At 38.6% G+C, this 13,154-nt stretch overlaps 1 protein-coding gene across 2 annotated transcripts in view; it reads right to left on the bottom strand.

Moving 5' to 3' along the window:
- LOC121527507 (cadherin-18) overlaps positions 1-13,154 on the bottom strand; it is a 435,713-nt gene that overhangs the window by 63,791 nt on the left and 358,768 nt on the right. For both annotated transcript variants that reach the window (XM_041814503.1, XM_041814504.1), the window contains exon 12: positions 3,228-3,364. In XM_041814503.1, the coding sequence (XP_041670437.1) occupies positions 3,228-3,364 (137 nt within the window). The remainder of the gene's footprint in view (positions 1-3,227; positions 3,365-13,154) is intronic.

Raw genomic sequence — 13,154 nt, 5'->3', positions numbered from 1 at the left:
TTGTTAATCACAATTTTTTTTGCTATGTTAAATAGAGGTTAAAAAACCTAACATCAGTGGTACAGCAAATGTTAAACATGTCTAGGTTAAAACCTAGCACATGGCTTACTGCAACTATCTGCGTTGCCTGTTGTAATGCATGGCAGTGGAGAGGAGTAACTGCTCCCCTGAAAAAGGTATCCACAGTGCTATAGACATGCATTAACCTGACACACCAGATAGACTGTTTCATATAATCATTGCATGGATATATTTCACATCCATCTGGGAAAGCCCCCTTGGAAAGTGTTTAGGAAGGGCAGGACTTTTGCAAAAATTCTCCTAAGGTGATTGGAGGAATGTTCTGCCTGTCACATTCATGAGGGGCCAACCACAGTGACAAGAGAAAATGATGTTCTGTGCATGCGTTAGTCTTCAGATGACAGACTACTGCTGCCATACATCGTCAATGTTGGAGCTTCTCCGCGAATAAAACTAATGCCAAGGCCAGTTGGGAGACATGAAAAAAATGTCATCTCTACCAAGGCAAGCTTTCAATGTGTCTCTTTGCTCTTATTTTAAAAAGAAAAGTGGACTAACTTAGATTAAACTGCCACTTTCCTAGAGCTACATCTCGGCTAACAGCTTCCATGGCAGCAGCCACTGGACACACAGGCAAACCCCACCTGTAACAATCACAATCCCATGCTGAAGCTGACCAAGAGGAGAGCGAAAATATCTTTTCTGTCATGGGAAGCTTTTAGTGTTGCTCTCTGTCCTTGTTTTAATAAAGAACCGTTGTCCAGTTCAATTTCAAAATTAAAGCATAAAAAATGGCGATGGATATCAATGTTTATACTTTCAATCGATTTGACTGAATCATTGCTCAAATAATCGATATATCAATCAAGATTGATGAATCGTTACACCCCTAGCTGTCAGTGTTGTTTTTTATTTCATGCAGAAACGGGATCCAGTTCTTGTAAAACTGTCGCTATGCAAAAACTACATCCCAGGTGATCACTGCAATGGAAGCAGCCATTACAAACAGCTTCAAGTACAAATAAACCCCACCATTAGCTACAGCATCGTTCTCCTCAAATGATGCTGATTGGTCCAGTGTTTGGTTTGGCACAAACATTATGGATTGGAGCTTAAGATGGATTTGCAAGGAAATGGTGTTAGCTAAAACTAAAAAGAGATCTGACATTATTTTCAAGTTGTTTCACAGCCATCATGTCATAAAGGCTCTAGAAACATGTCGACACTTCTGCACACATGTGCAGGAAGCTGAGGATTTTGTTCATTTGCTGCTGAAGTAACACCTATTACTGCCTGCTGCATGTCTGCTCCATGTTCACTTTTTAATATTAATTGTTTTATTTGCCAGTGCTCTGTACCCCTTAAACACATACATTAGCGTGTCTCTTACTGAAAGATGGAGAGAAGAAAGACAGTGATGTCACTTGTTTCCTTAACGTTTTTCTTTCTGTCCCAACACAGCTATGAGCTCATGTCACAACACAATGGCTGATGTCAGTAAAATGTCCAGAATAAGAAAAATGGAACATACAGACAGACAGAAGAACTGCTACAAACATTTCAACTCAGTCCCAGTACACCTTGTACCCCTAACTCCCAGCCATGCCTTAATGTGTTGCAGGTTTATGTCTAGCGCTGGGATGTGGGATTCTTGTTGGAATGGAGTGGTGTGCTAGGGATACATGGCCCTTCAGATTTCCCTACACTCCAAACCAAGGGAGAAATCTTCCAGAACATTTCCAGTAATCAGTAGGATTTGACAATAACAACAATCCAGTATCCCAAGTTAATGTTGATGCAATGCATTATGGTCCTTTGGATTTCTAACAAGCATTAAAAGAAAGGGCTGGCTGGTATTGTTGTTGCAACTGTTTATATTATGTCAAAATTATGTCAATACTGATGGTGTATTAGGGTTGTCCTATCTGTTTCAAAGGGCAAGAGCAGTCAAACTAACATAGACAGATGTTTTAGACATTACTAGTAATGCATGTTACACCAGATATCTGGTACTGTGTTACTATGTTACAACTATGTTACAATCAGCATCACAGAAAACATTCTGCAAAATGAAATCTGCTGTTTTTGTGCATGAAAATAGGCAAAAATGTGTTAAAAGAAAGCATAATATCAGCATTTATGTGGTCAAGAGCAGTTGAAAGGATCATTCAACTGTGGACTCATATTTAAGACCAACACGTTACCATCCTGCAGCAGCGGCTGTGTGGTCAATGACAATCTGGAGCCTCTGCTGCTGAAATGTCTGTGATCAAGTTGTTGCAGTCAGCGTCTGTATAAAACCTGCTCTGTGCCTACAGGCTGCTGCAGATTTTATTCTGTGGGTAAAGTCAGAGTGTGCACTCCACATTCAAACTGTGCAGTCATTCCCTTTTTATGGAACCATCTTTTTTGTTGATATTGATTTCGACTCCAATTTTACACGCTATGAATTTGAACCTGGCCCGCTCTCTTACTATATGATCCCCTCCAGGCGTCTTGTTATCTAAAAACCCTCTGGGTTAGAACTATAGCACCGAGCAGTATTATCATTTTTTTTACATTTCCGCTCTTTAAATCATGCTTTTGTGGCACAAAGCTCACCGATGATTTGAATGTGCTTGTGATAACGATTTATAATGTCTCCGATTAGCTTGAGGCTAAACAAGATGAGTGTGGGGAGAAAGAGCAATCTCTTTTAAGTGCCTCTTTCAGGCAAATGCACAATAGTAATTCATGTGTTTACTACACTCCCTGAGGGTGTTGGAATGGGAGAAATCTACCTTGCTTATTAAAATATTTATATGTCAGAAGGTGAAAGGAATAATACCTGCAGTGTATGTGTACTTTTGCCAACAAATCAGTTTACTTACCAACTTTTCTGTGACAATAGGATTGGAAAATATGTATATAACGTTGAGAAAGAGCTGTGAAATCCTGTTAAAGACTGTTATTAAAGTTATAACTCCATATTTTTAGGGCAGAAGTAGAATGACGTAAATTCCCAGACGTCCTCAACTTTCCAGGATGACAATAACCAGAATGTGTTTGCAGGATTCGAAGAATGAACATTGTCAATATGGCAAGAAAAGAGAGGAGAAAACCTGCACCTGCTCATTTATAAGCACTTATAAAAGAGCAAACACAAAGGAGCAGGTGCATTACATTTACTTTAAAATTTAAGTTTAAAAAGCATCCTGGGTACCTACCAACCTCCGAGGCCATCACAGTGATGTTATGCCAAGACATGTCCTCTCTGTCCAGAGGCTGTGTCGTACGTATTAGTCCACTGCTTTCATCGATTCTGAAGTATCGAACTCCTTCCTCTTTGCTGTCCAAGAAATACCTGTTGGGAGAGGAAATAGTGAATTTATCAACTCCTAAAAAACACACAGATGAAGATTCAGAATAAATGACAGGACAGGAGACTTCAACAACATGGTCGGTAATCTGCAGTGGTCACATGACCAGTGTAGAGGCCTGGAGGGCAGTAGCAGCTACCACAGACCACTGACTTCCACTGACGTCATGTTGGCCCCCTATACAGCGTGCAAGACACTATTCAATTCACTAAAAACACTTTTCAGTATTTTTTACATGCCGGTATACCTGCCATTAGGGGAAACTTTCCCCTTACACTACTGCTTGCACAAATGACAAGTCTCCATAAATATGGACAGTTTAATGTATTTATAATGCTGCCATTTGGAGAAGTAAGGACAGGAAATGTTCATCAAATATGCACAGGTGAGTGCTAACTAGCTACTATTAGCTCGTTCATGTTACTAAATGATACTATGATGACCACTACCAGCTTGCAGTCAGTGTTTGGGCACTGTAATGTAAAAGATGTTCATATTCTGCTCAAGCTAACATATTTGATGGTTGGGATTGTTTTGGCACTACTGTATTGTTCCCTAAAGCAGTGGTTCTCAACTTGTGAGTCAGGACCCCCTTGGGGGTTGTGAGACACTGAGAGGGGGTCTCCAGATGCCCTAAAAAAAACAAGAATGTTTTTTTAAATTGCAAATTTGCCACTTAACACCAATTCTGCCACATTTTAACTTATTTTATTATCAATTTCTTCACTTCTCTTTTTTTTTAGATTTATTATTGGGCTTTTTAGTGCTTTTATAGCAAAAGGGCAACAGGCCTGATTTAAACCTGGGCTGCTTGCGTACATGGGTCATGCCTTAGACAGCTAGGCCATCCCCGAGTTAACCCATTTTTGCAAAAAAACAACAACAACAACAAATACATATATATATATATATATATATATATATCAGTGCTGTCAAACAGTTACAATTTTTAATCAGATTAATCACAGGTTGCTGTGGATTAATTTTGATTAATCATGATTAAATAACATGCATTTTGAATCTATATTAATCGCATTTCAGTTTGCAAGCTTTGCGACATGTTAGCTAAAGTGCTAGCAGAATCCCTGACGTAACACGTATGCTTCGTGTTAATGTGGTATTTTAAGCTGGAAGTGCTTTGGTGAAAAGAAAACTCCTTCCTGCAGAATGTGCATAATACTTTATGTCAGTCGACTGTTCCGTCTTGTTTTTTTTTTTTTTTTTTAATTTGTACTCAAATTTCCCATCGAGAGGGCCAATGTGCTGTTTAGCGTCTTACATATCGAGTTGGTTGGTCACTACCAGATCAACAGCCCATTTGCACATGCGCGGCAGCATGCTCGACTGTAACCCTACTTGGACAAACTGCCCAAAATGTGTTGCCAGAGATGTTTCAGGGATTTTGAGTCATTCTGCGCCGTAGATGGGTTAATTGCGTTCAAATTTTTAATCAGATTAATCATGATGATGGCTTAATCCACATTAACGCATTAATTTTGACAGCCCTATATATATATATATATATATATATATATATATATATATATATATATATATATATACAGTGCTTAACAAATTTATTAGACTACCACCCAAATTAAGGTTTATGCCACAGCTAGCCTAAATTAACAGCATTGGTAATTACCAAAATCCTTTTTGATGTTTCTGCAATGGTTAATACACCAATATGTAGAAGCTCTATAACCCAAATGATATTTTTAATGCTAAAATATAATTATTATTGTTATCCATGAATTTTCAAATTTACTGATTTACCCAAAAAAAAAAAACCTGAAAAAAATAGTAAAGCACATTAATATTTCTTGATTAATATGTAAAATTGTAGTTATTTACTTGCATTCCTGAAGAGAAAAATGAGTTTTAGTGGTTGAATGTTACGCTTGATTCATTTCTGACTTCTCAGAGAAGCCCAGCGAGCTGGCTCAAATTTGGGTATAAAAAGGTGAATTCAGTTTGAAATTCGTCATTTCTGTTTAAAATGGTAAAACAAGGAGAGCTGAAAATGAAAGAGTCCGCCTTTAAGCACTTCATGATGCTGGATGGTCTTTGAGACAAATATGACAGGTGGTCTAATAAATTTGTTAAGCACTGTATATATAGTAACAAATGCGCTATGTGCTAACTCATTTTGTGGGTTTCAGACTTCTACAGCTAATGTCATTATCAAAAAGGAAAGAGACAACTCTTTGGTGTAATATGATTTTTTTTTTTTGCATGCAAACCTGGACATGACTTTCTGCTCAACAATGGTGGCAACAGATGTACACTCTGCGCCCAATTTGTTATTTTGTGTTTGGTGTCTTACCTGGTCATCCTCTTTTTAATGCTTCACCCATCAGTCCCTCTAGTAGTTTTTACTGAGATGTGCTAACTGGCTTCTTTTTAGCTGAAGGCTGGTGTGTAAACTAGAATAGTAAAGCCATAAGCACTTCTAGCAGTCCTCTGCCAAAGTTAAACAGTGCTGAAAGCAGGTGACTGAAGCTCTCTGTGGAAATGGGGAAGACAACTTTCTCCTTTTGTTAAGCTATTTTACTACTAGATCAGCTTTGTAACTATTTTAAGTTGAAACTTGATACATTACTGCTTTAAGCTAATGCTAATGTTGAATGTAAAGCATGGTACTGGTTATTTGGCCTTAATGCTTTTCACTAATGATAGCCTAGATGCTATATAAATGGCTGTATTGAACATTGTAAGCTAAAAAGAGTAAAAGGAGACACATAAATAAAACAAAAAGGTAAAATCTAAGCTTCAGATAGAGATTTACTGTAGGTTAGTAGGTGAAGCTCCTGAAGTTTAAAGATAGTTACAGTTCCCAAAGCATTACCTGAAAAAACCAATGGTATCACCAGGGTAATTTTTCTAAAGATAGCTCAATTTAGAGTACCACTGCTCATTATGTGTAAAGTGACCTTTGTGTAAAACCTGTGGAGTGCCTCTTTTAATCAAATAAACACTCGGTTAAATGCCTGACAATACTGAGTAGGAAGTGGATGTACTTCACTGGCTGTTTTAGTTAAAGAAATGTCTTGTGGCTCTAAATGACACACTCATAATCTTAAATTGGTAATAAAAGAAAAAACAATCATGCTTTCCAGTGACAAAAGCTAAGAGGCAATAAGCCAAAAGGGATGCCTTTCTGGTCATCAGAATCTAGAGCACACAAATAGAATAATCCTCACCGCCTTTCATTGGACTTTAGGTCCTGACAGAATATTCCAAAAATACCTATTTCTGCGTCAAACTCCATTTGATCCAATATTTTAATAATGACAAAAGGCAATGTTATGCAGGCTATGTTTACACCACTGTAATGGCTTTCCAGCTATGTTGTTATCAACCTGGATGCACGGCAGCCTGTGGAATACAAAGCAGAAACAGCCCTCCCTCTCATGAGTTCAAGCACGAAATGAGCATTGACTGTATTCCCTAATTCATGTCTTAATGACCTATTTACACCTTTAATCCAGCATTCATTCTCCTGAGTCATACAGCCTAAGTCGTCAGTTTTCAATAGACGTGAGCGATAGAAATGGTAGAGGGATATTAATGCCAGAATTCCATTTATTTCTTATAATAAACGGTTGGAATGCTTACAAGTTTACCCAGCACCCTTGGTAGAAGTGTTGTCATGATTTATTAAATGCTCAGTCGTATGAGAGCATTAAAGCTTTTAAAGGAAGTGCTTAGGTGCTAAGCGTTCACTTTGTCAAGGAAAAATCCACTGAAAGACACTTCAGTTCGTTTAATTACTGCCACCAGTGATACAAGTTGAGCTTTTTGTAGTTTAAGGGTTTATTTTCTTATTTCAGGAGATGACTGACAAAAAGCACAAGACACTGGATCATTAAACGATGATTTTAAGGACCCCTGACATACATTTTCATTATCAAGAAAATTCAATCTAAACATGCTCTTAATGTACAACTGCATTTCCAAAAAAGTTGGGGTGCTTAGGTGTATGTGAATAAGAACAGTGATCTCATTATCCATGATATATCCAGAACAGAGCATGAACGACATATCAGATGTTGAGACTGAGACATTATACCATTTCATTGAACATACACTATATTGCCAAAAGTATTCACTCACCCATCCAAATAATTGAATTCAGGTGTTCCAGTCACTTCCATGGCCACAGGTGTATCAAATCAAGCACCTAGGCATGCAGACTGTTTCTATAAACATTTGTGAAAGAATGGGTCGCTCTCAGGAGCTCAGTGAATTCCAGCGTCGTACTGTGATAGGATGCCACCTGTGCAACAAGTCCAGTAGTGAAATTTCCTCACTCCTAAATATTCCACAGTCAACTGTCTGTGGTATTATAACAAAGTGGAAGCGTTTGGGAACGACAGCAACTCAGCCACTAAGTGGCAGGCCACGTAAAATGACAGAGCGGAGTCAGCAGATGCTGAGGCGCATATTGTGCCGAAGTCGCCAACTTTCTGCAGAGTCAATCGCTACAGACCTCCGAACTTCATGCGGCCTTCAGATTAGCTCAAGAACAGTGTGTAGAGAGCTTCATGGAATGGGTTTCCATGGCCGAGCCACTGCATCCAAGCCATACATCATCCAAAGCGTTGGATGCAGTGGTGTAAAGCATGCCACCACTGGACTCTAGAGCAGTGGAGACGCATTCTCTGGAGTAAAGAATTGCGCCTCTCCATCTGGCCATCTGATGAACGAGTCTGAGTTTGGTGGTTGCCAGGAGAATGGTACTTGTCTGACTGCATTGTGACAAGTGTAAAGTTGGTGGAGGGGGGATTATGATTATGGTGTTTCAGGAGTTGGGCTTGGCCCCTTAGTTCCAGTGAAAGGAACTCTAAATGTTTCAGCACACCAAGAGATTTTGGACAATTCCATGCCCCCAACTTTGAGGGAAGAGTTTGGGGATGGCCCCTTCCTGTTCCAACATGACTGTGCACCAGTGCACAAAGCAAGGTCCATAAAGGCATGAATGAGAGAGTTTGGTGTGGATGAACTTGACTGACCTGGGATAAATTAGAGCAGAGACTGAGGGTCAGGCCTTCTCGTCCTTCTGGAAGGATGGTCAAAAATTCCCATAAACATACTCCTAAACATTGTGGAAAGCCTTCCCAGGAGAGTTGAAGTTGTTCTAGCTGCAAAGGGTGGACTGACATCATATCAAACCCTATGGCTTAAGAATGGGATGTCACTTAAGTTCATATGGGAGTCAAGACAGGTGAGCGGATACTATTGGCAATATAGCATATAAGCTTATTTTCAATTAAACGTTAGACTTTTACCAACAGTAGGAATGGGTATTGTTTGAGTTTTTTCCAATATTGCTACTAAATCAATACTTTTCACATGGTGCTGGTGCCTAAATGGTGGCTGAAGAGATACTTCAGCAGAAGAAATGTGTATTGAAAGTCAGCGGAAAATAAAAGCTGCCTTGGTATCATACGTGATTTGCAGTACTATCTTTAGGCGATGCCAGTCAAACATGGGATATAAAAGGAAACCGATGCAACTTAAAACATAAATCATACAAATTCTATAACGTATTTCTTGCCTTTAATTGGGTGTCATGGTATCAAAATGCAGCATCGATATCTGTGTTTCAATTTGGTGTGGTAGGTATCAGATTTAAAGGAATTGGGATTTAATTAAATATTCTCACAAAGTATTAACAGTAACTGCATCCAAATGTGGGCATTGGTCAACATATCCAGTAGATAATGTTAAATTAAAGAGCCCTGGAGGAAATCAAAAATCATCAACACTAAGGTCACGTTCACATTTAAAGTTAAATGGAGCAATGGTTTATATCATTGCCACCTGCTGCTTCTGCCATCTGCCCGAGTGTTACATTATGACCCTGAAATACATAACAGTTAATTGAGGAATGGCCTCTTGCAGCATGGTACTTTTTTAAAATCTAAAAGATGGAGCAATGTGTATCCACATTAGGCACGGGTATGAAGATGACAACCTGCTAGGACTCAAAGCTGCTGCTGTTGCTTCAAATTCTAACATTAGCTACACTCTGCAAACCTAGCTCCTGTGCTAAGCAATGGTATTCTCAAACACAAAACACCCAATTCAATACATTTTTTGGTTAATTTACCCTAACCGGCTCCTATTTTGTTTCAGTCAGGAACACTCTTGTCATACATTTTACTTTTCTTTGTTGCAAAAGTGGATATACAGTTTTACCTGGGTTAGTCAAGCAGCATGCTTTAACTTTCCAGGGACTGCATGGCTAGAAACCCCCATTTGGATAGCTACATTTATGATAATATGTTTTGAAAACAAATAAATTCATTAAAAAGTAATTAATCCATTGTAGCCTGATTCTAAATGAGGGTACAGCAAGCTTTATGCTATGAAGGAGGAGGCTGGGGTGGAGGATATATATATATATATATATATATATATATATATATATATATATATATATATATATATATATATATACTGTTTATATTAGGCCTGTTAATAGTAGACACACCCAGGTCTGCTTCATGGCAAATTTAGATTTAAAAAGCTGCCTAATGGAAGTCTGGATGAAACAAAATGTGTGTGTACGTACTGCTGTGATGAACTGTCTTTAAACCGAAGTACAACGAGTCTGAAGTACCACCTCCGGAAATGCATCTTTGCTAATGTTTGCAAAGATGCTAACAACAACACGGAATCAAGCCATAACGCCAAGCTACACCGGCGCAGTCCAGCAGACCTGGATTTGTCCCCAAAACGACAACATCTAAACTGATTAATGCTATCGCTAATGGGTCGCCAGAGACTGCAGACCATCGACATCGTTGACAACAAGGGGCTTCAAGACATCATCCGGGTCACCTTGGATGAACCATACTAGAGAACACCTATGAGACCCACTGTCACAAGAATCCGTGAACTGTATGACAGCTAAAAAGGCATTATTATTGCTCAGTGAATTAAGACACTCTGATTTACAAAAAAATAATATGTTTAAAAACACTAGTTTGTTTAATATTTCTTCATTTAAACACCATACATGTACTAATTTATCTCAAACAAAAATGCAAGTAAATGGTAGTATTTTAAATGTTAATTTATAGATATAATAATAATAATAATAATGATAATAATAATAATAATAATAATAATGATAACAATAATAATAAAGAAAATACATTTTTTGTACATAGGATTATATCTATTCGAAAAGGTGCTTCATGTACTAAAATTTCCACACTAGTTCTACAGTAATTGCCCTTTCTTGGCATTACATAAAATAGAGGAAACTCAATCCTGTAACTGTGATACATCCAAAGATATTTTCCTTTTAAAGCCTTTGAGTGCATGGAGCATCACCAAAACTAAACGGGTACAGAACTACAGCCCAGATAGGAGGTAATCCTCATTACAGAGAACACAAAAAGGCTGGAGGGATGAATCAGGCAACTTTGCTGTTTTAAGGGGTCAGCACTTAAAAGTTGGTCTGCAGATGGATACAGAATTATTGCCACGCAATGTACCAACTTCTCAAGGGTTTATTCCCTGCAAAGTGGTCATTTAAGGACATCTCAGACTCAGCTTGTTAGACTTAGCTCTGCACTTTCAGACTTGGCTAGGCTCTCATTAGCCGAGGCTGCAATTAAAGCTCTATAAAGACACACACAAGTCTTATTTGGTGGTGGAACACATCTCAGAGAAGCCACCCACAGCCTTGTGCATCAAACAAGCTGGATGGCACATTTGAAAATGCAAGCATTGAGAGGTTTGTCTGAGTCTTAATCTGTACCTTTTGTCAGCCTAGGGTGTAATTTCCCAATCTTTAAGATGACAGCAATGAGTTGTCAAATGAATGCTGTGTTTTATCACGCCCAGTTCACTTGCTTTCTCTGTGTAAATGACCCCTTCATTGTTAGGGTTAACAATGTAGTGAAGAGATTTTTCCAGTAAACTATTCTTTGTTGCTTTTCCTCTGTTATTTGCATCATCTAAAGCTAAGGGTACTTAACTTCCTTTTCATATGAAAACATTTCTTTGTCTTTTTTCTCTTCCTTTTCTTGAAGGAAAACAAGGATTGTCTGGGCGACCAAGATTAAGAACATTGGTTAAACCTTTTTGTTCCCAAACTAAATCTGCCAGGCCAACCTTTGGCAGATGACATTACCTGATTGTTGTCACATTAACCAGTCATTTTGTACATGCACTCTTGCAATTTTTTCATGTAGAAAAGTGTCCTCCTTCCACAAAACAAAACAATAAACACTGGATTTTTGCAATCTAAGCTAAGATTTTAACTCTCTTGCACTGTTAATTTTGAACCCTTACATGAAAAAGTGCATAAAAACACAACAGAGCTTTATTTGAACATAATCTGAGGGAATAGACTTTTTTTTTCCCACTTGAATAAAAATAAAATAAATAGAATGAAATGCCATAAATAATAATTGTGGTCACATCTTACCCAGGCATATCTTAAAGTGCATAATAACTAAATTTGCACAGTTGTAGCTACAGTTGAAAAGGACATGTTTTATACTCGGTATCTCGGGGCTGCTTCTGTCAGCATTGCTAGCCACACTTCAAAACAGCGCAGTGCATTGTAGGTAGACTGTTGCTAGGCTATGCTGAGTGTTGCATTCATGGTCCTAAATACTGTGGGAATTTATGAAAACATGCGAAACAGGCTGCCCTCTGCATCTCTGGCAAGACCCAAGGCTGGGCCACTCAGGGGTTAGTTCTGGACCGCACATGGCCCCTGGGTCGCTAATTGAATAGGCCTGGACTATGCCGTACCACAGGCAGGAGGTGACCAACCCAGTGGATAACCTTACTCAGGGTGCATAAGTGTTTAACAGGAAGGGAACACCAGCACGGATCACAGCACAACAGACAACACCTTCACACATATGAATACATCTTTAAACATTCAATAACACATCTAACCGCTTTGCCCAAGGGAAAACTCTGACCCTAAGATTTGAAATGCCAGTGAACAGAGCTTAGATCAATTGACTCTCTACAGAGTCTGGTTAAGACTGTCAACTAACCCCCACACTGAAGACCATTTCACTCAGAATGGAATAAAATTCACACATTCTCTCCCAAATTTCCCACACTCTCCGCTGTCCTGTCATCTTCAATGATTATTTGTGAACAAATAATGAATATTTTTGGGATGGTTTGATATTTTCACACTGAAATGTTTAAAAATGTGATTGAATGTTTCTTTTGGTAATAACTGCTGGCATAATTTTTTTGTGTGTCATCAAATGAGTCGATATCACGGCTTTTTACATTTGTAGAAAAACAAAATTCATCTTCCAGTTAAAGAAAAGTCAGACTTGAATCCCTGCGGTGCCTCATTGTACAGAAGTTTTCCTAACGGCTCCTGATGATTATGGTAATGCATAAGAGCAACCAGAGGTAATGAGCCATCAAGACTTTGTTTGCCTATTTAGATGTCAATTTCAAACCAACATTTGATATGTCACTTCAATGACATGTTGATTTCACTGCACGCATGGGCAGACTCATGATGATCAAAGCGAGCCAAATACTGATCCCTGATGCATTCTGCATTCTGATGCAAACCAAGGGAGCAGTGCTGTGGTTGTTTAGCTTTTTTCTGGGTTCAAGTGGATGTCATTGAAATACCTCCCGCTGTTTTGTCTTGGTGTGCAGAACATTGGGATTGATGTGCGCTAGAGATGGACAAGAAGGAGGTATCCCTGAAGGAGGGCGAGGAAAGGCTTTCATATGTAGATTTTCTTCTTGTTTACTACAAAC

This window comes from Cheilinus undulatus, linkage group 19 (genome assembly GCF_018320785.1).
Source record: "Cheilinus undulatus linkage group 19, ASM1832078v1, whole genome shotgun sequence".
In the NCBI taxonomy this organism is placed as follows: Eukaryota; Metazoa; Chordata; class Actinopteri; order Labriformes; family Labridae; genus Cheilinus; species Cheilinus undulatus.
The sequence above is the reverse complement of the archived record's forward strand: the minus strand, read 5'-3'. Positions and strand labels throughout refer to the sequence as shown.